The sequence below is a fragment of the Crocodylus siamensis genome, chromosome 3 (assembly GCF_052110815.1).
Source record: "Crocodylus siamensis isolate JL-2025a chromosome 3, ASM5211081v1, whole genome shotgun sequence".
NCBI classification, from domain to species: Eukaryota; Metazoa; Chordata; order Crocodylia; family Crocodylidae; genus Crocodylus; species Crocodylus siamensis.
The window spans coordinates 241708250-241735974 of record NC_143397.1 but is presented as its reverse complement, the minus strand read 5'-3'; the positions used below and the strand labels follow the sequence as shown (position 1 = coordinate 241735974).

General features: G+C 40.8%; 1 protein-coding gene and 1 pseudogene across 2 annotated transcripts in view; one reads left to right on the top strand and one right to left on the bottom strand.

Moving 5' to 3' along the window:
* The window catches only part of WASHC5 (WASH complex subunit 5), a 42488-nt gene extending 20251 nt beyond the window's left edge, over positions 1 to 22237 (top strand). The window contains exons 11-29 of one of the 2 annotated variants that reach the window (XM_090040632.1): positions 935 to 1064; positions 2204 to 2316; positions 3513 to 3679; positions 4362 to 4437; positions 8604 to 8714; positions 8819 to 8959; positions 10899 to 10979; positions 11554 to 11655; positions 12377 to 12556; positions 13675 to 13799; positions 14214 to 14376; positions 15177 to 15279; positions 15364 to 15443; positions 16357 to 16460; positions 17814 to 17943; positions 18595 to 18691; positions 19566 to 19719; positions 19958 to 20045; positions 21814 to 22237. In XM_090040632.1, the coding sequence (XP_089896758.1) occupies positions 935 to 1064; positions 2204 to 2316; positions 3513 to 3679; positions 4362 to 4437; positions 8604 to 8714; positions 8819 to 8959; positions 10899 to 10979; positions 11554 to 11655; positions 12377 to 12556; positions 13675 to 13799; positions 14214 to 14376; positions 15177 to 15279; positions 15364 to 15443; positions 16357 to 16460; positions 17814 to 17943; positions 18595 to 18691; positions 19566 to 19719; positions 19958 to 20045; positions 21814 to 21870 (2202 nt within the window). In that variant the 3' untranslated portion in view covers positions 21871 to 22237. Of the gene's footprint in view, positions 1 to 934; positions 1065 to 2203; positions 2317 to 3512; positions 3680 to 4361; positions 4438 to 8603; positions 8715 to 8818; positions 8960 to 10898; positions 10980 to 11553; positions 11656 to 12376; positions 12557 to 13674; positions 13800 to 14213; positions 14377 to 15176; positions 15280 to 15363; positions 15444 to 16356; positions 16461 to 17813; positions 17944 to 18594; positions 18692 to 19565; positions 19720 to 19957; positions 20046 to 21813 lie in introns of those variants that run through there. The other variant, XR_016441495.1, reaches the window with a different exon arrangement.
* Positions 22238 to 24563: 2326 nt separating this feature from the next.
* Positions 24564 to 24744, bottom strand: LOC149869618 (small nucleolar RNA U3; annotated as a pseudogene).
* Between the last annotated feature and the right edge of the window lie 2981 nt (positions 24745 to 27725).

Here is a 27725-nt window from a genome sequence, read left to right as displayed (position 1 = left end):
CAGCTGGGCTGACTTCCTAATCCCAGCACGATCTAGCATTGGGGGGGATGGGAAGTCAGCCCAGCTGGTCTGACTTCCTGTCCCCAGCAAAACATTGAAACAGCATCAAAACAGCATTTTTGTTTTGACAGAATGGAACAAGTGTTTCAAATCGAAAAGAAATTCAAAGTGGAACAATGTTCTGTCGAACTGGTGAAACTCAAGGTGAAATGGAACAGTGCTGTTTCGCACAGCCCTACTGTACAGGCCTTTCTTAGTAGTTACAAAATTCATTTGGAGGTAACACACTTTATATTTACTGGGTGTCTTGCTTGACCAAGCTGGTAACTGGCAAACTGGGAACTCTGTTTGGGAGAAGAAGCTGTATATTTCTTATCCTGGTGGATTATTATTCCTTTAAACTGTTTTTAAATCCAAAATTACAGTTGTTTCATTAGGCAAGAAGATAATGGGAAACCACTTCCACTTGTGTAAAACATTACCATTTTAACTAACTGGGGAAAGGATTTAAGCACCTGCTTAACTTTAAGTACCTCCTTTTTTCAATAACCATTTATTTGGACAGGTGGAAATAATTACACAAGGTGCAAAGCTATAGAGAATCAGACTCTCTGCAAATTAAGTTAGTGGACCCTTCTATAACTAGCTAGAAAATCAATAACACATATGGTATAAACACATTGTAAAACACAGTAAGTTAAGCATTATACCATGATGTATGGAACCCTTCTAATTGTATTATTTTCCAACAAGTACTTTTTGCTTTTTAAAAAATATAATGGAGAGATCTTATTGGGATTCAAAGCATATATCCTTAACAGATGTTGTGTTCATTGCGAGTCACCCCCAACTGATTGAGTATTTTTAAATCCCAAATGTTATTGCAATATGCTTTAGTGCCAAGTTCGTAATCTGAATATTTTCTTTTCAATAGATGTTCAAGCAGATGCTTTCAGAAAAGCAAGCTAAATGGGAGAACTATAAGAAGGAGGGTTCTGAAAGGATGACTGAGCTTGCTGATGTTTTTTCAGGAGTTAAACCTCTTACTAGAGTGGAGAAGAATGGTAATTTGTAGAAAATGTCTGTCTGAAATAAGAGTTGTTGTTTTTTAATACTGAAAGGAAAAGGATATGTGGTATTCTGATCACAGGAAAAATTATGATGGGTTTTAACTTTCTTCAAGCATTTCAAAGGGCACTCATACTTGCATGGATTTGAATTCACTGCCCACATTGTTATTGCATGTGTAAACTCTTCAGTCAAATTTTAGCTGGTTGGGCTTGATCACATGGCCTTTAACATCAGATTCAGGTGTGAAGGGTAAGACTGGGAATCATTTGACACTTCATGTATAATAGAAGCCAAAATATTGTAATTTATGCACTGAAGAGTTGGATGATGATGTATATTCAATTAGAGGATGGTCTTGGTCCTCTCAGCTTGCAACCTGAATTGTTTTTAGCATCAACTCACTTTCCAGTTCTTTCCAGCCTCCTCCTGTTTTCTTCATGCTCTTACAAAGAAAGACGCTGTTGCTTCTTCGTAGAGATGACTTTAAAGAACCAAATTGGCTTTTGTAAATGTCTTCCTTTTTCTCTAATGTCTTCATGTTTTTAGTTGGTTTACAGCTCTCAGTTCACAACTCAGTATCTCATGTGGTCAATAACCCTTCATGAAGTATAGAAACACACCATTAAACCTAGGCTGAAATTAAGTTTTATTTGAATAAACCCTTCTTTTGCTCACTTCTTAACTAAAATAGGATTAATGTATTTAAATTGCTGCCTTCATCACTGTAATTCCAACCAACTAGTAAGTCCAGATATTAAAATTGCCTGGGCTAGCTTCATTAAAAGAGCTGAGTATAAAGCAAATCCTAAACTAGAAACATCACTTATGGTATGTAGGTTTTCACCTGGTTTTTGGTGTTTTTTTCAATGTGGCATTTAGTGGGCTTTACAGCAAACATTGATCTGGTTAGCAAAGCCTAGAGATTCTTAAATTATAGAGTATGTTTCTACTTTTGACAACATTCCTTTAAAGTCCACATATTTTTAAAATTTAAAGTTTAACAGTAAAATAACAAATCTTCGTTCATTTTTAGCAAGGATTCCTCTTCATTGATGTCATAGGCAAGTCATACATCAAATCATCATGAGGTTGAGGAGCACCTCATTTTATTTTTTCCTTTTCCTTTAAATAGAAAACCTGCAGGCTTGGTTTAGAGAAATCTCCAAACAAATAATGTCTCTAAATTATGATGATTCTACTGCAGCAGGCAGAAAAACTGTGCAACTAATACAGGCACTGGAAGAGGTAAGGAAAAAAGTTGCAGTCATTTGTTATAATAATCTTACATTGGCCTTTAAACTACATCAGAAAATGCTTTACAAACTTAAACCTAATTATACAACTACAGGTCCTGATCTTGTAATCAGGTCTGGATCTTGTAATCCACTCCACATGCTCTGCCTACGCAGATCTGATTGCAACTTAGGGGCTGTAATAGGAAATGCTTTATCCACTCCTTAATTTCAGTAGCTTCTGTGAAGAAATGGACCCGTGTTAAATAGCACTTGACCATATTACTTATCATTTTAAGGAAAGATTGGAAAAGAGAAACACAAATGCAACTGAAATTCCAGGAGAATATTTAAGAAGCAAATATCAATATCAGAACTTGCCCAGCAATCTGAACCAGACACTTTGCTGACAGATATGAAAAAAACAATGCTTTACTGGAAGAGAAGGCACATTCATTTGATCTGGCTTCCCAGTGTCTATATAGATCAGGTGTTTTAGCAGAGATTTTTGGCACTTTTATCTCAATCAGCTATTTCATAAAAGCACCAAAAAGCCCCGCTGAAGCATCTGATCTATACAGACCCCAGGTGCACCAAGTCAAACTAAAGCAGTGCCTCTTCTGGGCGTGCGCTGCACTTGAGGTGGGAGCACACTGAGCTGAAAGTGAAGTGCCGGGTGGTTGGTTGGTTGTGTTGTTTTCCCCCCGTATCTGTAAGCAGCCTTTGTTTCCCAGGGTGCAAAAGATGCATTGTCATGGTCCTTCAGTGTATGCTTCATGGTGTTAAAGTGCTTACTGGGTACAATTCCATGGAAAATAGTTATCAAAACTCTAATTTATTGTCATATTTTATTAAGGAAAAATGTATATTTAGTACAGTAAAATCCCTGCTATCCAGAACACTCTACTAACTGGAATTTCTGCCTGGCCGCAAGTGTAGGGGAGAGTTCACACACAGCCACCGCTACCACCATCCACCACTCTGTGCTGCTGCCACTCCACATGCAGCCACCGCCACCCCTTACCCCCTTCCCGCCATTCTGCATCCATTCAGAAACCTGTGCTTCTCAGGTAACCAGCATTTTTGGATACCCGGCACCCCCACATTCCTCATTCATTCTGGATAACAGGGATTTTACTATAGTTTGTTTCTTATCACCTAAATAAGCAAATAGGATGGTTTGATTTTGGTTTTGTTTTCTTACTCCAGGTTCAAGAATTTCACCAGCTGGAATCTAACCTACAAGTGTGTCAGTTTCTTGCTGACACCCGCAAGTTTCTCCATCAGATGATCCGAACCATCAACATTAAAGAAGAGGTCTTGATCACCATGCAGATAGTTGGGGATCTTTCTTATGCTTGGCAGTTGATTGACAGGTATATAATTGGGTTTCTTCCCTTCATAATTTGAAGTTTATTGTTTTGCTCTCCTTATTTATTATTTCTGAAAAGACAAAACACTCATTCAAAAGCAGTTGTGTGCGTGTCAGTTCCTAGCTTTCCCCCAGAGTCCTAAGCATCAATAACTCTCACAGTAAGTAGTAAACTGCAGTATTTAAGAGCCCCATCCCATGAGAATTATGGACCCATCTTTGGCCTGTTTATAGAGGACAGTTACCTTGTACTATTTTGCTTTCTAACCTTTCCTATTTATAACAGCCGTGAACATTTAAGTGGACCAAGGTTTAATTTCTGACTTTTTCACGGATAGCGCTGATTTTTCTTTATTTTTTTCTTTCCTCTTTGTTTGTTTGTTTGTTTTGTTCCTGGATTATTTTATTTGGACCCAAGCAAGCTTGCAAACAGCTGTCACATTAGGTTGTAACTGAGCTTGGCTGGCATCTCATTGGATGTTACTGAATTTCTGGAACTGTCATTACCCTATTTATTTTAAAATGACTGAAATGTCACGTGAAAGGCATTTCTTCAGGCCAGGGACATCCCTGGTGGAACTCTATGAACTTAATGTGCAGGGTCTGTATCAGAATTCCCTGCTTCTGAGAACTGTTGTCAGTGATGAGGTTGATTGTATTTTTATTTTTTTTCCTCCTCTACCCAGCTTCACCTCCATTATGCAGGAAAGCATAAGGGCCAATCCATCTATGGTAACTAAACTCAGAGCTACTTTCCTTAAGGTAAGGATGAAAGACATTAACATAAACCTTAAGTCAGTATTGAAAGTATAGCAAAATATTAGTCCAAATATTTTGCATCCAAAATGTGTAGAATAATAAGATAACTTGCATCTGATATTTCAAAATAAATCCAGTTGGACATAGTACTGTGTCCACCGCAAGCATGTAAAACACATGGGCTGAGCTACTGGGGGAACAGACCATGCGGGGTAGCAGGAGGCAGGACCTGCCACAGAATCTGGGACCCTGCTGGACATAGCTGTTGGTGGTGGAGGGTGAGCAAGGGTGGGACTGACATGGCCCCATTCATTCTGCAGCTGCTTGGTCTGTAGCTGCTTCCCCACCACCAATGCTTGTCCTACTGCCTCAGTTGCTGCTTGCCCCATTGCCTGGATTTAGCCTGCAAGAGACCTGCAGCTTGAAGTGAGGTGAGCTCAATGCCTCTGCTGTAGCCAGGTACTTCATTCACATTAGGGTAGCCAGACATTTATTTGCTAGATGCCCATTGAAGTTACCTACTGCAAGCACTGATATCTTCAGAGAACACAGCTGTGTTGCTATGTGCACAGGTTTGAAAAGGAATGAAGGCAACATGACAGAATGATGCAGTTTGTGCCATGATGATCTGTCATCACTTTAGGAGAAGGCAGGGTAGACTTGCATTAGGGCTGTGAAAGGTTTTAGGTGCTGATTTGATTCGGAGGAGATTCGGCCTGATTCGGTGGCTGAATCTCCGAATCTGAATTGAAACGGGACCAATTAAAAGACCTGAATCAATTCGGAGTTTCAGTGATTTGGACAGTCCCCACCCACTGCAAAAGGGAGCTAGAGCTGAACTCAGAGCTGGTAAGTAGGGGCAGGGGAGAGGGGGCTGGAAAAGCAGAGAGGTGACCATGTGGGGACCCCTGCCTGCCCCTCCAACACCCCCATGCCTGCCCTGCCTGCCCCAGCTCCCAGCACTTCGGGGAAAACAAAGTCCTGACTCACTGGGTGCTCCTGGGTGTGGGGCAATCCCTACTGGCCCCCAGCTGCATGGGTGCTCTGCACGAGCCCACTGGTGTCCCAACCCCTCCACAGATGCCCTGCCCGCCCCAGCTCTGGCCCTTTAAGAAAAAAAAAAAAAAGAGAAAACCCCTGGGACTCACCAGCTCCTACAGCAGCCTCAGTGCTTCAGGGGGCTCATGCAGAGTGCCCCCCTGCCTCCCCCCAACCTGGTAGCACCTCAGACCTGGTAGCACCTGCTGAGTTGGGGCTTTTTTTTCCAAAAAGTGGGAGCTGGGGCGGGTGGGGGATGGGCCTGGGTGATTTTGGAGATTCTGCCAAATTGATTTGGGACAGTGATTCAAATCACTGTCCCCTGAATCGGCCAAATTTAGTCTGTGGACAATTTCTTGTTCCACAATTTCTCTTTCAACTTGGTTTTTAAGGTTTAGTTGTCTTAAGAACAGTGACCCTGAGGTCAGTGCTGGAATGGCCAGAGAGGTTAGTGTTCTGCCACAGCTTGTGTGTCTTTCTGGAACTGATGTCAGAGCAGTGTTCATTCATTCTTACATGTAGGGGTTGCTCTGGCTCTTCAAGGTAGACAGCACTGTTAATAGATGATGGCATATTTGACATTGGTAGAGGTGCAGGTGAATGAACCTAAGGTGTTTTATAACCTGTGTTACTTGGTCCAGTGAAGATATGGTCTGTGGTGATGAGGGGGTACAGCTTGCATCTGGATCCATTGCAAGGCCTAGTGCCTTAAGTGACTTCTTGCTTGAAAAACACTGTTTGAGATTAGGGGACTATTTGTAAACTAGGACAGGTCTGTCCCCCATGGTGACTTTGAGACGATCCTTTTCCAGGAGCAGTTGAAGGTCATTAGTGATTTGTTCAAGCTGGGGTCTATAGCAGATGACCAAAGGGATTCCCTTGTCCTTTTCTCAGGGTTGGTACTGCAGCATGCCAAAGTGAGGTCTCAGTCTGGCCTTGTTGATTTTGTGTGGCTACAGTTTGGGGATTGTATGGTAATAATAGGATCCCTACTCTAGATCCTTAAAGCATGTGTTCTGGTTAGTGTGATCAAAACAGATTTGGCTACAACATAGAGCTTGGCTGTAAATGTTGGATCTAGTAGTGTGCTTAGGATAGAAATTGGTATGATGGTAGCTGTGGTAGTTTGTGGGCACCAATACAGTGTGGTTGTTGCATATTCGCCTCAAAACTGAGTTGCCTTTAGGGTTCACTGTATGGTATGCATGGATAGTCTCACAAACTAGATTTGTTCCTGTTATGTTTTGTTTCTTATTTGTAGCTAGTGTCAAACTCGGTTTGGTTTTGTCATTTTCATTTCTGCATGTATTATTTTTATATAAATGTACTTTTGTAATTTCATGATGTTACTGAAGGATAATCAAATGAGGTCTTTTCCACATATCCAAGGCCTTGTCTGTCTGTAGTGGGGAAATCAGCTCCTCTCTAGCAAAATGTATCTGAGGGTACAGGAACAAATGGAACAAACCATCCTGATGTGCAGCAAGTATGGCAGCAGAAAAGCTTGGCTTAGCAGGGAAGTCTTCAATAAACTAAATCACAAAAATGAAGCTTGTAAGAAATGGAAACTTGGACACATAACTAGGGAAGAATATGAGAGCGTTGCTTGGGCATGCAGGGATGAAGTCAGAAAGGCCAAAACGCAATTGGAGTTGCAGCTAGCAAGGAATGTGAAGGGTAGCAAGAAGGGTTCCTACAGGTATGTTGGTAGCAAGAGGAGGATCAAGGAAAGTATGGGTCCCTCACCAAATGAAAGAGGCAACCTTGTGATGGAGGATGCAGAAAAGGCTGCAGTGCTCAGTGCCTTTTTCTCCACAGTTTTCACAGGCAAGGTCTGCTCCCAGACTACTGCACTGGGCGGCACAGTTTGGGGAGGACATGAGCAGCCAACAGTAGTGGAAGAACAGGATAGGGACTATTTAGAAAATCTGGATGTATACAGGTCCATGGGGCCAGATGGGAGAGTGCTGAGGGAGTTGGTTGATGGAATGGCCAAGGGTGCTGAGGGAGTTGGTTAATGTGATTGCAGAGCTGCTGGACATTATCTTTGAAAACTCATGGCAATCAGGAGAGGTCCCAGATCATTAAAGAAGGACAAACATAGTGCCCATATTTAAGAAAGGGAAAAAGGAGGATCCAGGGAAGGCCAGTCAGCCTCACCTCAGTCCCTTGACAAAATCATGGAGCAAATCGTCAAGAAATCCATTTCTAAGCACTTGGAAGAGAAGATGATTAGGAACAGTCGGCATGGATTCACCAAGGGCAAGTCATGCCTGACCAACCTGATTGCCTTCTATAATGAGATGACTGGCTCTGTGGTCAAACCATGGCTAGGTTTGTCATAGTGGTAGCAATGCAGCTATCGCAGACCTTCACTAATGTCTAAAGTATTCCAGCATTAGTTTGTTAGAGAAGTGGAAGTTATTAAAGGCCTGATGACATTTCTCAAAAGATTTCTTCTCCTATGTCCATATGATGATGTCATGTACTTGAGGTATATCAGGGGAATGAGAAGGCCAAGTTGAGTCAAATCAAATCAGTCCCAAGGCCGCTGTGACTGTTGGAGCACCTTAGATGCTCTAACAACCCTCCTCCACTCTACCCTGTGTTCGGCTAGTTTTGTGCACGAGTGGGCAGCTGCAAAGAAAATAGACTCCAATGTCCAAGTGAGCTTAGCCTTACAAAAGCTCATTTTATACCTCTCTGCTTTAAAGTCTATAAAGTGCAAATCTGCCCTTCCCTCTGCCTGACTTCAGACTAACATGACTATCACTTTAGAAGGATAGTTTTACTGTTACAGTAAGAATGAGAAAGACCTTAGGAGAACTAAGGGGGGAGGGATATTGGAAGGATCACAAGACAAGGAAGTGTATTTCTTTGCAGTGAGTGAACTGCAGAACACTTGCTTAAGAATAAAAGGAATGTATATAATATTCTCTGCCATGTTAAAGTTTTTCTTTTATATTAAATTTGCCAAATGGAGAAACTGTACTGTCCTTGCTTTTAGCAGGAGCACATGATCCTGACTTGGGTTTTGGAGGGTCATGAGGAGGAATTAAAGGTTTTTAAAATAAGTAGTGTATAGTGGGGAAAACAAAAGGAAGAAATTAAAATATAAACCTTATTTCTAGCTTGCTTCTGCACTTGACTTACCACTGCTTCGTATTAATCAAGCAAACAGCCCTGATCTTCTCAGCGTGTCTCAATATTACTCTGGCGAGTTGGTATCCTATGTTAGAAAGGTAGGTATTTGCTGGGATTCAGTTGTTTAATTCTTGAATTGCTTTTCCAGAAACTTAAGGTTTTGTTTCAACTCAGAATTGCTTACAGTCTCTCTTCTGTGAAGGTCCTGCAGATCATTCCAGAAAGCATGTTTACCTCCCTTCTCAAGATTATAAAGCTTCAGACGCATGATATAATTGAAGTGCCTACTCGCCTCGACAAAGAAAGGTTACGAGATTATGCTCAGCTCGGACCACGATATGAGGTGCAGTTAAATTTGGGAGTTCTGAAAAGCAGAATTTATAAGGGCCAAATTCCAGTGTGGTGTAAGTAAGCACAGTTCAGTGAAAAACACCTGTATCACTAGTGGTGAACATGTCCACTAAGTAAGACTTAAAACTGGCTAGTTTTGTAATGAACGGTTTCAAGCTTTACTGCCAACTTCTCTGAAAACTCAAGAAGGGAATAGACATCATTTTAATGAGCCAGTGATCTTGGATCACCTTTGTAGTGAAAAGGCAAATCCCAGACATTAAGACCACTGTAGGAGTTGGTGCCCTTATTCAAAATTGTACCTGAGACAACAAGGGCTGAATAAGCCAGCACAGCCATGCCACCCGCTGTTCCTCAGAAGTGGAGGCAAGATCAATGCATGATGATTTTGTGATGGAGAGGAAGACATATTCTGGATGTTGGGTCATGTGTTCTGGGGCTACAGGAGTTCCTTCACCACTGCTGTCAGTCTGGAAACTTTCACAATAAATTAAAATTCATTTTCTCCTTGAAATAAAGGGGGGAAGAGAGAGTGGGAGAGCACGAGCAAACTTCTTTCTTAGCACTTTCAGAGATACTCAGAGCTATATTGTTCCAGTAGTTTCTACCAGCACTCCTGAGTGGGACTTCCACGTGCAAACTGCCAGCATGCAGACTAAAATCTAGGTACCTCATTAAGTCACTGCAGTTGTTTGAGATTCTCTCAAAGACTGGCTGATGTCTGAAACCTGAATTATTCTTTCTTAAATTATTTTAAATACTGCATGCCAGATTCAGATCTGCACCTGGAACAGACATTTTGTCTGAAGCCCTCCTAATGCCTTTGAAGCAGACAGAGTAGTAAGTACACAGAAGTTTCCAGCCAAAAAAGCACTTAAGAAATGGCCAAAATGCTTTAAAAATGGTCCTCAGAAAATGAAGGATGTTGTTGAAGTGATTCCTGAAATGTCTGCATGCTCCAAAGTGTGACATGTCTGCAGCCTGCTTTTTCTCTACTTGCAGGCTTGTAGAGGAAGTACAGAAAAGGTGGAAGTCAGGAACAGGCAATTGTGGGATTGCTGCTGTCAGGCCTTGGTTAAATTACAAATACAGAAAAGAGCTCAGGAGCAGCAAATCGGAGGCATACCTGGAAGTTCAGCAGAGTTTGCAAGCGCAAACTGCCGGTGGGGGTGAGCCATAGGGATTTACAGCATAGGTGGTCAGCGGGTATGAGCTTCAGGGGGGACCCTATCAGTGTAGACATACCCTCACCTAAATGGCATTCTACACATAGATAGTAAAAAGAGCCAGACATCTACTTGCCATTTATGCCTTTAGGAAATTGGTACCCTGTTTTTCCTTAAGCCTCTAAAGCTATGAACAGATGTTACTTTTGTCTTGGGAGAGAGACTTTTGTTTCAGGATCTTACAGACACACACATCCCTTGTCCTGTTTCAAGTTCCTCTGATGTGCACTGGATAAAATGTGCTACCACTGTTTCCCCAGACATCCTGTTGTAGCTCTGTGGTTATTGTGGTTCGTCTGAGGGATAAGCCTATCAGACTGAGTGATCCCACTGGCCAGCTACTGGCCAAGGAGCAGCAATGCAACTTGGAAGCGTAGTGTGTGTAAAGGACAGTGCTGCTGCTATTTCAATCTGGGTCAGACACTGGGACAGTCAGCCCTAGGTCAAATGAGACATCTGCTGATAGCTTAAGAAACACCTTTGGTTTGTTCTCTTGCTGTTTAAAATGCCAGCATGAATTTGTGGTAGAAAAACTCACTCTGTTTGGATGTATGGATAGGGTAATGTATAATGTTAAAACCACAAGTTTAAAGCATGAAAGGAAGTTTGTAATAAAAAGTAAGTTTGATGTGATGCTTTTTGCAGTGCAGTTTACTTAAATCACTGTTTGACTCTAATGCATGGCATCCTGTCCTTTCACTGAAGGTTGCCAAGTTAACCCATGCTATTTCAATTTTCACGGAAGGTATTCTTATGATGAAGACTACTTTAGTTGGCATCATCAAGGTAATGTTATATGTTAAAATGAATTAAATAAATGCAAGGCCAGTAGCATTTAAGCATAAAAAAATCTATGCTTATGTGTGTAATTCTGAGGGGAAAACAGAAGTAACAGCAAATAGTTTAACTGAAATTTTCAAACTTTGGTACCTAGCTTTGGGAGCTGCACTCCGCTAAATCCCTTAAGTCAGGATTATTAAAGACATAATTATTGTGCAAATGCTTTTCATGTTTAATGTTACCGCAAAACTTTTTTTTTAACTTTCTTCATCTGACGTGAAACCACTCTTCCTCTATTATGGCATCACTAATGATACCATTTTCAAGACAGTAGATACTTTTTAATTGTACTCTACTATGTTTCACATATACCAGCCCCTTAAATCATACTGCATGAGTCTAAACAAAGTTTAAACTTAGGACATGCACTTCACCAAGGTGTTGCATAGTTCTTTTCCGTAGCTTAAGTAATTATTTTTTAAGGAGAATCGGTTTCCTAGAAAGATAGTGTGCTTTTATATGTTTTTAGATGCATTATTTTTTTGGACTTCTTGGAAAAAAAAGTATTTCTTTTACCTAGGTGGATCCAAAGCAGTTGTTAGAGGATGGAATAAGGAAGGAGCTAGTAAAACGAGTAGCTCTGGCTCTTCACAGAGGACTCATTTTTCACCCTAGAGCAAAGGTGCTGTACAGTTGGATTTGATTTTGTTACATTCCATTCAGGTACTTGACTGGCCTCTATTGCCCTGGAACTTTTTAAAAATAATGTCTAGCACTGTATACCAAGGTTTGGGTATTGTATATACAAGTACACCTTTGAACTTCTTAAGGATACAGTAATTTGAAATGCTTTATTTGAAATTAAAAAACAGCTAACTTAGATGACAAAACAAAGCAAGTGGTGAAGGTAGATATAATTGTCAGAAAGGGGGAAAAAAAACCTTCTTTCTTCACTTGCTGAACTCGGGATTGGCAAGTATTGTGTGTTTTCCTGTGACAGGTGGCAGGTGATACACATAAGTCAGTTTAAAGAGTATCTAAGAAATACAGTTCCCTGGGCTCTAAGTACTAGTGATGTACTCAACTTCACAGACAGAGGCTCAGCATTGCACATGAGCCTTGGAAGTTTGAAACATTTCTGTTCGTGCTATAATCTTTGTTAATGACCCGAGACCTCAAATAACCCTTTCAAGTTGTTTTTGGGGGGTTTTTTAGTGTATTTCAGTTCAGGGCCTCCTATGGCATGTGGATGGGCACACAGTGAAACCTTAACTTGATCAGGGCTCTGCCTGTGATAGGTTGATTCCCATTAGAGCAATTAGGAATATTAATCATTGCTATTCTTTTTGCATCCTGCATCTCCTGGACCTGTAGTCTTTTTTTTCTAATTACCCTTTCTACAGCCAAGTCAATTAAGACCAAAACTGAAAGACATGGCAGCTACAATGGATGGGTACCATCGATCTTTTGAGTACATTCAGGACTATGTCAACATTTATGGTTTAAAGATTTGGCAAGAAGAAGTGTCTCGCATTATCAACTACAATGTAGAACAGGAATGCAACAACTTCCTAAGAACAAAGGTACAAACATCCTGTTTATTCAAAAATTGATAAAGAAAGCTCATAAGTGTCTTCAAATTTGGTTTTAGTTCCTGTCAATGAACATGCATGATGGAGTATGTCTGCTCCTTCCAGAGAAAATTATACATTATCATTGTACAGTAAAAGCTATGTTATCTGGCATCCCCTGGGAATGGGGGACGTCGGATAACAAATATGCTGTTAATTGAGTGGCCTGGGCTACCACTTCTCCCACTGCGTCCGGGGGGTCCTGCTGCCCCTCCCGTGGCGTCACTGCCCCTCCCGTGGCATTGCTGCCCCTCCCGCGAGCTCCGCGGGACAGGGAGGTGGGGGGCCCCCCCACAGCCTGCTATGCCCCTGGGCTGTGGGGGCTCAGCAGTGCAGGCTGCTTTGCCCTGGGCCGTGGGGGCTTGAAGAAACCAGAAGTGCCACGGTGGGCACTTCCACTTTCACTTTATCTTACGAGCCGGCATACCGGTTACTTGAGCGTACCAGCTGGTAAGATGCCAGTTAACAACTTTTACTGTAACGTTCTGGACGTGCAAATGAACTTCTTCTTTTAGGCATGGTCAGAGCTCAGAGTCCTGTCATGCTAAGTGCTGTGCAGACAGGTAGCAAAATGATACTTCCTACCCAAAGTTTTTAGAATCTGATAATATTAAAAATTATGAGAGTAAAAAAAAAATTGGTACTATCCCCTGCTTGCCCATGAAGGCAGAATATCATGTGAAATGTAACAGAAAATGAACCACACAGTAGTGTACCCATGAAGCAAACAGTAGTCCAGCCTTTACTTAAACCTCAAATCTTGGATGATTTGATAAGCTATGGGCGCTGTTGATAATAGCTAGCAAACCTGACATAGTTACTTGTAAGCTAGCAAAAGAGCCCATATAAAGCAGATGACAATATCCTTCCCAACTCCTCATGCTGTTACCCCACCCTCTAGATCTATTTTTTTCAAAGTTGCTTGCCTTTGTTCATGAAAGCTCTGTTCTTTCCTTCTCTTTTTCTTTTGCGTAATGTTCTATTTTCTGCTTTTAATTGAGAATTCTTTTGAAGCCAAGTTGAAAAGGGCTGAGGGTAAGGTTTTAAAATTATTCTAAAATATTTTTCAGATCCAAGACTGGCAGAGTATGTATCAGTCTACTCATATTCCAATCCCTAAATTCACCCCTGTAGATGAATCGGTAACATTTATCGGTCGGCTTTGCAGAGAAATACTGAAAATCACAGACCCAAAGTGAGTATCAGAAGTCATAAACTGCATCATTCCAATCTCTCTGAAGCACTAAAAAATTTTCTCCCTTGAAATGAAATAAATACATATTTTGCTTGTTATCTTCTCTTTGTCATTATCATCATCCAGTGTTTAACTACTAAGAACAAAAAATCATCCAGTACCTTTTAAGATTAGTCTAGAATACCTAATTGAGATGGTGGTTGTTGGTTTTGGTTCAGTTTTTACCAAAAATGTTATAACGTGTTAGCCAATTGGGGTCATATGAACTAAATAAAAATGACAACCCAGTGAAGAGGAGAGCACTACTAGTTCACTGCAGCTGTTTTCTCCAATATTTATCCAAGTTAATTTCTTATTATAGAAATTTCCCATAGTTTTTTCTAAGATGTTATTTGTGTTTAAATTTTCTTTTAGAGTCACATGTTACATTGATCAAATGAACACATGGTATGATAACAAAACTCACCTGGAAGTAACCAACAGCCGTCTCTTCTCAGAAATCCAAGATACTTTAGGCACCTTTGGTCTGAATGGTTTGGATAGATTGCTCTGTTTCATGATTGTGAAGGAGCTGCAGGTAACCTTTGAGTTTCTATTTTATTCATGAACGTTGAGTTTTACTGCCCAGTAATATTTTTAAAGGAATAACAATTTTGATTGATGTCACTTTAAATGTCTTGCCAGTCCTTTTATAGAAGTTTCACATAAAAAATTTGAGCCCAAATGCTCACTTTTCACAGACAAAAGCCCTCAGATTTGAAACATTAAAAGTTGTTCTAGCTGCTGCTTCCCCACAAATTGCCCATTTTAATCTGCTTTTTAACCAGGGCTCACTCAAAAGGAGTACAGTTTTCATGGCCATGTGTAAAGGGGACCATATACCTGTACAAAGAGCTAGATGATTTATGCTTGGAGTGGTATATTTTCTTTCTTTCCTTTTTTTTATTTTTACCTAACATAAGTAAGAAGGTATCCATTCTGTATAATTCCTTTTCTTACCAAGTCAGCACTTGAAACACAAACTTTGTTTGATGACTCTAAAGCAGCTTAAATGAATGCTATATTCTGGGAAGAAATAAAGGAGACAACCAGAGTATAGGTGAAGTGGGTTTTGCTTAAATGTGAAATGAAGTAAGCACATGGTTGATGCCTTTATATTAATCACTGATGCAAGCATCAGGCTACTGTCATAGTACAGAATAACAGTTAGTGAGAAACATACACATTCATGGTGGAATTATTCAGCTCTGTGTCTCAGAGAGAGTTCCTACCCTGCTCCTGTTCTAATAATAAAATTGCCATTTGAGCTCACTACAATAAAGCGTCCTGCATGCTACCAGGATAAAGCATCAGTCTGCATGTCTGTTTCTTTTTTAGAATTTCCTCAGCATGTTTCAGAGACATATACTCAGGGACAGAACAGTACAGGAAACATTAAAAGCTCTTATGAACGCTGTCAGTCCAGTCAAAGGAATTGTGGGTAAGTACCTTAGATGTAGACTTCAAGAAAGCTATTGTTAGAGGGTCTCTAGATATGCATACTGATTTTTATGTTTTGCCACAGCAAACTCTAGCAAAATCTATTCTGCAGCAGTTGCCAAAACTCAGAAGATCTGGGCTGCATATCTGGATGCCATAATGAAGGTACAGTTGTTTAAAGAATTATGAGTTAATACTGTACAAAGTGCACATCAAGTCATATGATCTCTATTACATATTTTCACCTAAAAGTTGAATCTGCAGTTATCGTACATCCCCTCGTGTGCCTCTAATGCATTATAATACATTGAGCAAAACTGGACCTGGGCAGCACAAGGGTGGGAGATCTCTAAGTAACCCAGGAAGATGTACAAGGTGATATTAGTACTTTTAAATTACTGTAGTTGTATTTCCAAAGTAATGCAGGGGAAAAGAAAAGAAACCAAGCAGTTATTTTGTCCCCTTGTGAACATTTATGATAGTCAGGCAAGATTTCAGCATTTGGAATAAATGACACGACTATGAGACTGGATGACATGCGCAACTGGTTGGCTCTTGCGTATCAAATTTCTTTTTGCCTTGTCTCCTTACTGCTATCTTTTTGTATATCCCCAGGCAGTACACAGCACAGCTTAAGTGCAGGATCAGACTTAGGGAGGACATGGTCATTCATACTTTCACTGTGTTAAGGAATGATCTTCTGCATAGGAACACTCTCAAATCTGATCAGGTTTCTATCCAAAGCTATTATGTAATGTAGCTGCTTTGCTGCCTCAAAAAAAATTATAGTTAACCTACAAGATGGTATAATTTTAGTGGTAGGCAAATGTTTGGTAAAATAGTATGTATTATAAATTAATACATTAGTTTAGCAAAATTTGTCCATCACAGAAATGGTATGTGTGTCTGTTTTTTACATATTTATTATACCCACAAATTAATCATATATATGTAAAGCAATTAAGTCCCCCTTGATATACAGCCTTATACAACTGTAAATTGTTACAATGGATCTTTTTTTTCATTGTTTTGAAAAAAAATTGTTAAACTTTTTGTTTTCACTGTATTTTTTTAACAGGTTGGTCAAATGCAGATTTTAAGACAACAGATTACCAATGAATTAAATTACTCCTGTAGGTTTGACTCCAAGCATTTGGCAGCTGCTTTGGAAAATCTCAATAAGTAAGAAGCAAAATTCATTGAAGAGCAGCCTGTATCATTGCAATGTTAATTGTTGTTGTGGCATGAGCTAACTTGAGGGAAACGAATCCAAATGCAGGCTAAGTTTTTTAAATCTCAGATTCAGATAAAATTCAGGGATAAAGTCAGTCAACCATCAATGAAAAGATGCCTTTTAATGTCTTTAGCATTTGGACATACCTAAAACTCCGGTCAGATTTGGAAATAAAATCAAATCAGTCAATTAGTATAAAATTCACCAAATTCTACACTTTTATTTACCCTTTCTTATTGGACAGCTCATGGCATGTGCTGTGCCTGGAATACAGGGGTGCCTATACATGAGTGCAGAGGCTGCTCCGGCGTGCTGGAATTCCAGCACGTCAGAGCAGATTTGATTAATTGAGTCTACTGGAGCATGGCAGTTGCTGCATTCCAGCCGCTTTCTGCATGTTGTATATCGTTGAACGAGCTTTAGTTCAAGCACCCCCACTGCCATTTTTAAGTGCGGGGATGCTGATACACAAGATGCAGCGGTGCTTTAATTAAAGCGGCTCTCGGAGCTGCTCTAATTAAAACACTGCCCCCCTCACACACACACCCCCGTGGAGCACATGTAAAAGTGCCTAGTAAAATGGGCATCCAAAAAAATTAACAGCAGTATTTATTTTATTATTATTGTTCTTAATTTCTAAAGAAAACATTTGTAGGAAACTTGTTTCTTCGTGTTAGCAGGATTCCTCTTTCTCAACTGAAGTGTATAGTGTCAGCCTTGAGGATGATATAGAGGCATAGAAATTGACGAGGAAAAAATTGAAGAATTGGGATTATTTAGATGAGAAAAAGAGTAAGATGGGATTAGATAAATGCAGAAAGGAGTTTTATAAAGAGGATATTTGTTCTGTGCATCTATGGGGCTCTTTAAGAAGAGGCTTGATGCCTACCTGGCTGGAGTCATTTGAGCCCAGTTTTTTTCCTGCCCAGGCAGGGGATCGGACTTGAAGATCTACAAAGCCCCTTCCAACCTGACTTGTAGGATTCTATGATTCTAAGAAATAATGGACTTAAATGACAACAAGACGATTTAGATTGGATGCTGGAAATAAATTTCTATCTATGAGGGTGGTAAAGTACTGGAAGGGATTATTGTGAAATCACCATCACGAAGTTTTTAAAGGCAGGTTAGACTACCATTTGCCTGGGATAGTTTAGAAAAAGATGCTTCTGCTGTGAACCAAAGTTTTGGAGGAGTTGGATTAGATAATGTCTTGAGATCCCTTCTGGTCTTAGTTTTTCTTTTACTATCACAATTGAATTAACCACTTTTAAATGAAAATATGTCTCTTTGGCATTTAGAGCAGTCTTGGCTGACATTGAAGCCCATTATCAGAATCCATCATTGCCTTACCCAAAAGAAGAAAACACACTTTTGTATGAAATCACTGCCTATCTAGAAGCAGCAGGCATTCGTAACCCATTGAATAAGGTCAGAGTCGTACTTTCCTGTGAGATCTGCCAGTGTGTCAAATTATGACCAAAACCAATTTATTGTTATCTTTCCAGAAAACTTGAACTTGGTTAGCAATGTTCTTTTATATATGTATTTGTGTATCTATAATATATGTATTTTATTTACTTATTCTAATATTATAAAAGCCTAAGTCTGTCTGTAATGCTTTATTCGCGCTCTGATTGGCTGACGGAAACAGCCAATCCTAGTGCTCCAAGCATGTGGGAGCACTGCCATGATTACGAAGCTGTGCCAAGGACCAGACAGCATGGGGCGTTAGGTGGCGGCGCTCTGTCCCTCCCTTCCTTCCTTCCCCCTGCCCCCTGTCATTCTTGATAGGCGATTGGCTAGTATAAGATATATTTATGCATAAATGCATTGTGTATATATATTTATAAAATGTATACTCTGTGTGTGTGTATATGTATATGGGTGTATATGTAATATATATATATAAAATGTATGTATGTATATGTATGTTTTATATATTATCTTTTATATATATTCTGACACAAACAAGCTCTGTGGTGTTTTGTGTTTGTCTTCAGCTATTGCAGATACAAGCATGTAAAACTGCTTTTATGTTAACTATGTAAAAACTATTGGTTTTTTTCCTTTCCTTTCCAGATATACATAACAACAAAGCGGCTGCCTTATTTCCCCACTGTCAACTTTCTGTTCCTGATTTCCCAGTTGCCCAAACTGCAATATAACAAAAATCTAGGTATTATATGAATTGCTATTATATGAATAGAACAAGTACATTTAGGTGTATACACACTTTTCATATCCTCACTGATAGATTCACTATCCCATTTGTAACTTAGAATTTAAGTGTATTTTTCCAAATATGATAAAGTGGTATGAGACTGGTTTCTAAATGTTTAGTGATATCTTTATGCACAAAACCAAGCTCGAGAAATAGAATATATAAGATCCCCGGTGCTTGATGCCCAACTTGCAGTACTGTTCCTCATTTCATGCAATTAAGTTATTTGCTGTGAAAGAAATATGGATTGCCACATTTGTTTGTAAGGAATCTGTACAATGGAGAAGAACCCCGATCATTCATATCTGGGGCGCTCACAAGTTACTTAGTTCAAAACAGGTTGCTGCATTAAGAAATAGTTGTTCAGCTGTTAACTGTGGCTTTTGCATCAAAGTGCACTGTTTCCCCGATCAAGTAGAGTTCATCAGTCATTCTACACAACTCATCTGAGAAACAGTACCATAAAAGCTGCAAAACCAGCAAACAGGTGTAGCATCTTAGTGGTGCACTTCCATATACCCCCAGAGGTCCCTTGTGAGGCACCAAATGTGAGGCAAAGAGCTTTCAGGATTTGGAGTGGCTGGGCTTGGCTTTGACTTGAAGGATTTGGTACCCCCAATATATGCATGTCTGATTCAGTTAGTTATAAGTTGCATCTCTACCCTGCCTTTTGCCTAACTTTAGACTAACATGGGCTAACATCTGCTAATGAAAAACAAGCAAAGGCCTGATATGAAGCCTTTTGTGAATAAAACATAGTTTAGCTCGGATATTAAGGATGTGTTCTGCTTTATCAAAAAAGAGGGGAAAATGTTTTGTTTCCATATAGGAGTAGTGTGCAGAAAGCCAGCAGACCAAATTGACTGGCTCCCGTTGGTGCTTGGGCTCCTCACGCTGTTGAAACAGTTTCATTCACGATACACGGAACAGTTCCTGGCTCTGATTGGTCAGTTTATTCGCTCAACGATGGAGCAGTGCACAAGGTATGGAGTTCTCACTTTTCTTACTGCTTATTTTGTTAGGCTTCAAATTAGCTTTTGCATTAATTTTTAAGAGTATTCCTCTTCATAATTCAAGTGTTACATGCCATTCTTGTAAAATTGTGAAGTATATTGACCAGCCTGAATAAATAGCTTAGCACTTCCTAATATTTTACTTAGCTGATCAAAGCCACCATGTCTAGAGGCCTGGGGTTCATTAATGTGTATGTGTTAATAATAGCCAGAAGATACCAGAAATGCCTGCCGATGTAGTGGGTGCCCTTATGTTCCTGGAAGATTACGTTCGTTACACTAAGTTACCCAGAAGGGTAAGTAAGAGAACTCTGATTTCAGTTTGGGACTTAGAGGAGCATTAATACTAATATAAGGATTGACATAAAAGCCAATGAAATAACACTGATTTTTACACTAAGTGAGGATATGGCACATTTTCTACTGTTAGTCTAAGATAACTGTGTGTCAGCTTGTATTTAGTCCTTACATTTTCCTGTGCTTAGTTTTTAATGAAAATCCAGAGTTGGGCGAACTGCATCATCTTTACCTCCCTTTAGGGAGGACTCTGCACATTTTCATCTGTTCTACTGACTTACACCGTTAAAAGAACTAAATCTGCTTCCTGCTGTTGTGTGTAGTAGGCGTTATTTCTAGCAGTTTCCTAATATTCATTTGCTCTGGATCAGGAATTGTGAATAAGTTGCATTGAGTCTTCCAAGGGCTTGTCTATGCTATGACAGTGGCTGGTCCTGCTGAGGATGGGACCAAGTATACCTCACACCTCCTAGGCACGCTCCAGATCCCAAAGTAGATCTGTGGAGCTACTCTAGGCTCATGCCTCTTCACCTACTCCCCAGCACCTGGGCTTTGGCATGCCCAAGAGCAGCCACTGGGGGCAAGCCTGAACTAGCCTTGCTGAAGAGCTTTCAGGCCTGGAATATGTCCACCGGTGTGGGTGGTTGGGTGTAGGTCCAGGCAGGGCATGCTCAACCACATCCTTGCCAAGGCCTGTCACTGCCTCAGTACAAGCAAACCTTGAGGTGCTTAGCACAAAGCTGCTGAAAGAGCACATAAAGCTGCTATTCAGTGGGAGTGCATCATTAGAAATCCTTCTAATGTATACCTTCTATAGGGTATGCATGTGTCTCACAGACCCATGGCTTTGTATAATTGCCCTCATATCTGTTGTCATTCTCACTTACAAATGCTTATCCTTCTTATTTATGAACCCCTGGAGAAGCCAATTTGTATCCTAGAGCTGATGATCAAAAAAAGTAAAATGGCGGTTATAAGACATTTTGCAGTCTTAAGTGAAAACATGAAATGTGGGATGCTTTGGCTTCTATCTAGAAGTAGGAGTTTATCAATATGTTCTGTACATGGCAAAACGAGTCCTGTAGTTGCAAATTTTTCCTCAAGAAAATAAACTGTCTTCTCAGGCGTTTCACATGGGAAGAATTCATGATAAATTGGGCCCACTAAGGTTCAACTTTATATCACAACAATAAGCATATTTATCCTAGTGTACAGTTACTCATCTGGCCGAACTTTTATTTGTCAAACCATTTGGTCTAGATTGTAACACAATTAGCAAGATGAAAAGTTAAAGAAAGTTGCTGTTTCTGAAAAAGGTCATGGCTAAGTGATACTTGCGGGTAAAAGACTGGGGAAATGTGGGTTCAGATTCTCTCCTGTTTTAATTATTTTGTGATGCCAGCTGAGAAGTTTTGATGTTTGGGTATGAGGAGGCAGAACGGAAATTGCTTGTGTTCCATAGACTTAATTATTGAATGATGTTTCAATGGGTTGATAGGTAGTTTAAGTTAAAAAGCCCACTGGTCTGCTCAGACTTAAACTGAGGCTATAGTTTCCTGACATTGTGCCCTTCCTTCCCCCCCAGGTATGCATCAGGTAATCACTTCAGAAAATAATCTGGGTCTTGAAGTAGACTCTAGGTAGTTCACATAGGTCTGTGTGACCCTCCACCAATTAACATGTGATTTTTCTCTAGACAGTGTTTGCTGTATTTATGGCAGAATATGGCTATCAAAAATTGACTTTATTCTTCTCCATTTCTGTTAGGTTGTTGAAGCACATGTACCTAGTTTCATTGTTGATGAATTCAGGACTGTTCTGTGAACATGGAAAAAGACTGAGCCTTCCTGCAAGTCCAAAGCCACTGAACCAGAGGGTTGGTGGGGATGTAGAAAAAAAGAGCACTTCACAACTGTATTTTCTGCGTTTTGGGGCAATATCTGTTGCAACTGTCTGGATAAAATGTAACTATGCACACTAGTCTGTATAACTAACGTTGTATAATCATCATGGTATCCAATTTCTATTGCATCGAAACAACAGTGCCCTTTTTTACTACATCTTATAAATGCTATATGTATGTAATTGTATATGTATAAAATCGCTTAGTTTTATGTTCAGAAAAACTGTTTATGGACATTTGACTTTTGTAGCACAAATAAAGCAATAACAGAAAGTAAAGGGCACTAATTATGTGTGCAGATCACTCTGTACCAGTTCTCCCACTCAGAACTCTCACCAAGATGAACTCACAGCAGCGGAGGAGCCTGGCCCTGTTCTTGCACCACTGAAGTCACTGACAACATAGGTGGGTCTCTAGTCTACCAGTCCGAGCAGTGACAGCCACTTGCACTTCTCCAGCGTCAGACTGTTATCTGGGTTTAGTTTAAAGATAAATGACAGTCCAACCAAAAGCTAAAAAACTTCTGAAAAAGAGGGGGTGGAGGAGGTGGGGAATAGTCATGCCATTACAGAACTATACCATCACAGCCCACTCCTTACTGGGAATCCAATCTGAGGATGCTGAAGATCCTATCCGAGTCTTACCCAATGCTTACTCAAGGAGTTTTAACCCTTAATTTCAATGGATAGAGGATCATTTGTTTCTCCAAGCGATGTCCATGTTTCTGATGCTGGTTTGACCCTATCAAATTGATATTTCAATTCAGTACAGGTACAAGAATAGATATATGTGATTAAGGGCTGGGGAGATTGTTATAGTGATCCTGGCCAATTAAACAGCGGGGACAAGGAGAACAGACTGTGAGGCCATAGCTCAGCTGTTAGGCTACTCACCTGGTTCTACATACAGGTTTTCCTTGATTTATATTATACAAGCATTCCCTGAGACTGGCGTATAAACCAAACCCACTTTACAATGCAGCAAATGGCAATAGGTTTCCATGGTGGTGAGAGAGGAAGGGAGGGAGGGAGGGAGGCTGGGACTAGGGGTGCTGCTCCCGGGGCTAGACAAGACAGCAAAGCAGAGGGAACAGAGCAGCACGCACCCTAGCCCCAACTGCAGCGGCCCCAGGAGTGGCCAGTGCTAGCTGCCTGCAGCCACTGAGCTGTACCATGCTCTGCCTGTCCCCACTCACCTCTGCTCCCAGGCTCTGCTGTGCCCTGGTAGGGTGATGGCAGCCGCGGCTGGGGTGAGTGCTGCACTGTGCGCTGCCTGGGGCTCCATATGTCCTCATTCACCCCAGCCTGTGCTGGAGCAGCCAACACCACCTGCCTGCACCGTGGCACGGTGCAGCCCAGGAGTTGGGGTGAGCCCAGGCGCGGGGGGACAAGCAGAGCATGGTGGTGCACAGTGGCTACAGGCGGCTGGTACCAGCTGTTCCTGAGGCCACTGCAGCTGGGCCTTGGGTGAGTGGGGCCACAGCCCTTTCCCTTCCCCCCACAGACTTACCTGCTTGGGCGGGGGGCATCTTTGCCAATCGCAGAAGAGCAAATTTACCTCACATATAATGAATTATGGGTCTAAATATGCTTATCACATAAGAGTGAACTTGCATATAAAGAACCTGCATTAACTGAAGGAAACCTGTATTCTGTTAATTTTTCAGTTCTGTAAAATGGAATAGCTTCTATAGGAAATATTGAATATCCAGTGGCATGAAGGGTAGGCCACTTGTTCACTGTGGCACTTTCCCATAGCCCACAGCAAAGGAGCTAAGGCTCAGGTCCACAAAGGGCAAATATGCAAGTCCATAGGAAAAAACACAGATGTGTATTTCTAAATTATGAACCCCTGTGCTACTGAGACTTAAGAGCCCCAAACCCTCTCTGGAATATCCCTTTGGATATGGAAAGCTAGCTCGCTCTCCTTTCTTAAAACCATGGCTAGGTTTGGTGCCCAACTGCAGTAGTTGGAGCACAGATTGTAGAAGGGGGGAGACTCAGTTCTACACCCTCCGGAGAAGAAAAGGGACCAAACACATGTAGGTCACTATTGAAAGTGTACCCGTACTCAGCCACCAGAGCATATGCTATGGGAGGAAGAAACATTCTGTAAGTCTCTTGGAGAGGATGATTATACAAAAAAGAAATGTGAGTCTCATAAGACTTGGAAAAAAATGCATTTTACAGAAAAAAATATAGAAAAGATCCACTACTCAGAAAAGCCCTACTTCTAAATGTAATTAAATAATTGTTTAAAACAAAAATGTAATTGTGAAAGAAAAACCAAAATATAAACCAAAAAAGGGTATCGGACACAGAATGCATGCTCCAAGAAAGAGAAGACAGCCGCTTGCTAAAATATATTCTTACCACAATACAGATGAATCTACCCTGCAAAACAAATATACATCCAAAAAATACACATATACTAAAATACTAAAGTATAAGACTAAGACAACCACATAAAAACTGAAAAGCACACATTGTTGCACTATGAAGGGAAAGCAAAAGGCTGTGAGCGCACACGCCCTCCAAGCTGGCTGTCCAGGCACCAGCACTACCACGCTTGCTTTTTCCTCCCACACTACCACTACGAGGCAAAAAGCTGGCGGCTCAGGCAAGTGCGCTCTGCTCTCAGGGAGAACAAGTTGCTCTTCCATGAACAAGAGCACTTTCCAGACATAGCTTTCAGCAGGGAACACAAATACTCTTCATTGTGGGCAGCCAGACCTGACTTTCTCAGCGATATTCCCCCAGTCACAAACTTGAAATGATCCCTGAAAGCATGGTTTGGGCCAGGCCCATGGCACCTCCTAGCTCACGGCACTCCAACATGGGTTCCCCTCAGCCAGCCCAGTATAGCTTGTGAAGGCCTAAGTCTCCTTTGGAACCTGCCCTCAAATAGAAAATGTCACCGAGTTGTATTTTATGTATTTAAACTGTACCTAATCAAGTATTTGTCTTTATTCTGTTTTGCAGAGAAAGCTGACGACCTCACCTTGTTCCACGCCTAATCCTGCTTCTGCCTTTTGGGATACTTGACCTACTGAATAGGTTTCCAAACGGACTTTCTCAATTATTCATTTTGCTCATATTAATTCCTAAGTAAACTAATATGTTAATATTAATTCATCATAACTCTTCACTTGTTTACCAAAACATGTTGTCTCTCCCAGTCTCTTTAGCCATTTCAGCAATATTCCAGCTCTCCTGTATTTCAGACATTCATCACCTACATCCTTTTCTGCAATTAGCTGTTCAGTCTCATGGCTATTAACTGGGTCAACTAGTAAATTGTGTTTAACTAGTGTCCCTGTTTTCAGTTCACTTGTGGTTGTGTTGTCAGGTATCTTGAGCAGGTGGTTAGGATTCCCTCTTAAAATGTGGTTTTCATCTGCGATTTGCTGAGTATAAATGAGCTGATTCATGTTTGATTATTTTAGCTTTAACTGGCCAGATTCCATCTTGCCAAATTCATACCAAATATTTTTTGTAACCTGTGAGAGTGTTCTTGCCCCTTTATTGTCATACTGCATCTCTGTACTTTTCCAGTCTCTGCCATACTCACAGATGTCTTCATTAACTTTTGTTTCTGTCCCAGGTCTAGTAATCACGTGTTTCTTTGCCTGTTGCACAAGAGCTCATTGTGTGCCTGTGCATACTGCAGCACTGTAACTCCATAGTTGAGTAGTGCCAACTGTGGATCTTCTCCCTCTATTGCTTTTTTGATCAGATGCTTTTCCATACGAAGTCCATAATCTGATAATCTAGTGATTTAAGTGTATCTGGAACTGACTGTCTTCTAATTTCAGGAATTCCTTATTCTTAAACTGTAATCCATTTTCTGTGTTGACAGTTCTTGGCATTCCAGAGGGAGCACCTAGATATTGTTGTGTTCAGTAACTGTTCCCTTGATCATATTTTCAGTCTCATTACTTCTGAAAATTTCATACTGTATCCCATGATAATCAGGTGATCACTCCTTCCCAAATTGAATGGATCAATTCTAACTTGATCTTACTGAACTTCAATTTGTTCATGAGCTATCTGAACTGGTTCTTTCTGATGACCATCACAGTACTTCTGAAACGCTCTATACTTCCTCACCGCGACTTCAATATCACTACTCACTCACCTATGGTCAAAAAACATACCTAGCTCGACATTTTGGTTGATTGTTCAGAAACATCCTTTATGTATTCATTCTGGTATTTTCCTTCTCATTGCTGTAGGAATCATAGTACATGATCCTTCATGAGTACTCCTGAGGTCACTGGAAGTTCATTTTTATATTGAGACACTGCAGGTGGAAAACATTCATTTCCCCCCCAACTACTGCTTGTATATCACTGGTTGCAACCTTTTGTCTTTGGCCATTTCTATTACTAGTTCCTCTCATATGCCTAGAAATGTGGTCTGTGAAATTTTTTATCATGTTCACATGTATTTTTACCATTTGGTACGTACCATCTGATTGTGGACTGTCCAACAGAGGCTCCACTTGTGAGTGTGCGCTGCCGTGATGAAGTGGCACCAGGACTGGAATTCCAAGGCCATACCATATTCCACAGGTATGGCAGAAGTAGGCAAAAGTACTGTGCAGAAGTAGGCACTGTTTCTTTGGTGGCATTTCTCCAAGTCCATTTTTGTGCATTTCAGTTGGTGATTTGTGATCTGTTCTTGCTGTTAATCTATGTTCACATAGTAAGTTGTGGATTTTCTATATCCATTGGCCAGATGTAGGGCTGCAATTTATTTCAACTTTGCATGCCCAAGTGGCATTTACAACAGCCACATAACGTCAGTCCTTGGCACTTCTGTTCAGTTTGGATTCTATCTCCACTTCCAGCTCAGAAGGTTTCATTCTGGCTGCTCAGGCTCCAGGGCAGAATAGGCCTCGGGGCACATGGAAAACACTGGGTAAATCCCAAAACTTGATTTGCAAAAAATCCACACCTAGCAAGAGCTTGACACCAGAAAAGGACTCTCTTATCTTGTGGCCTTAGCCAAGTGGTTAGGGCACTCACCCAGAGAGAGGACAAGTTCCCTTCACCCAAAGGAGATTTAAACCTGGATTTTCCACTTCTCAGCAAAGCCTACTAACCACATAGTCATGGGCTAGGCATCACTCTCTAGCTCTCCTCTTAATGCTGACCCACAAGAGGAAGACATGGAAGCAGGAAGTAGCATGCAAGCTAGAGGGAGCATGGTTCAACATGAATGCTATTGGGACAGGTGTGAGGTGGGTTTTGGCTGTGATGCCTGCTCCCAATGGGGTAGAAACTACTGCACTCCTGTTTGTGTATTTTATCCAATAAAAAATTAAATGAAAGCTGTAGAAAAGTTAGTAGGAGCAGGGTTCTCCCTTCCACAGCAGGAGGAAGATAGAAATGCAGACGTAACCCCCTTCTTGGTGAGGTGGAGCTAAAAAATGGGCTTTCTGCTGCTGTGGAAGGTGCCCTCCTTCTCCATTTACTTCTGGCAGGTACACATGCCTCAACAATCCTGTCTTGCCCATGGAAACAGAATCCAAATGGTGCCCAAGTACAAAAAGATTACAGCTACGCAGCTGTTTAAGTGCCACCTAGATATGTAAAGGTGAAATCTGGTTTAGACTCTAATGTCTCTTCTTTCAATTTTGCATACATCTTCCCTGAAGGCATCATAGCTCTTCATGCATTCATTCAATACTGGAAATCTGTCTCATGACACTGTAATGGTATCTCTCCCAACCCTTCTTTTGAAGCATCCATGAAAAGTTTGATGCCAAGTCA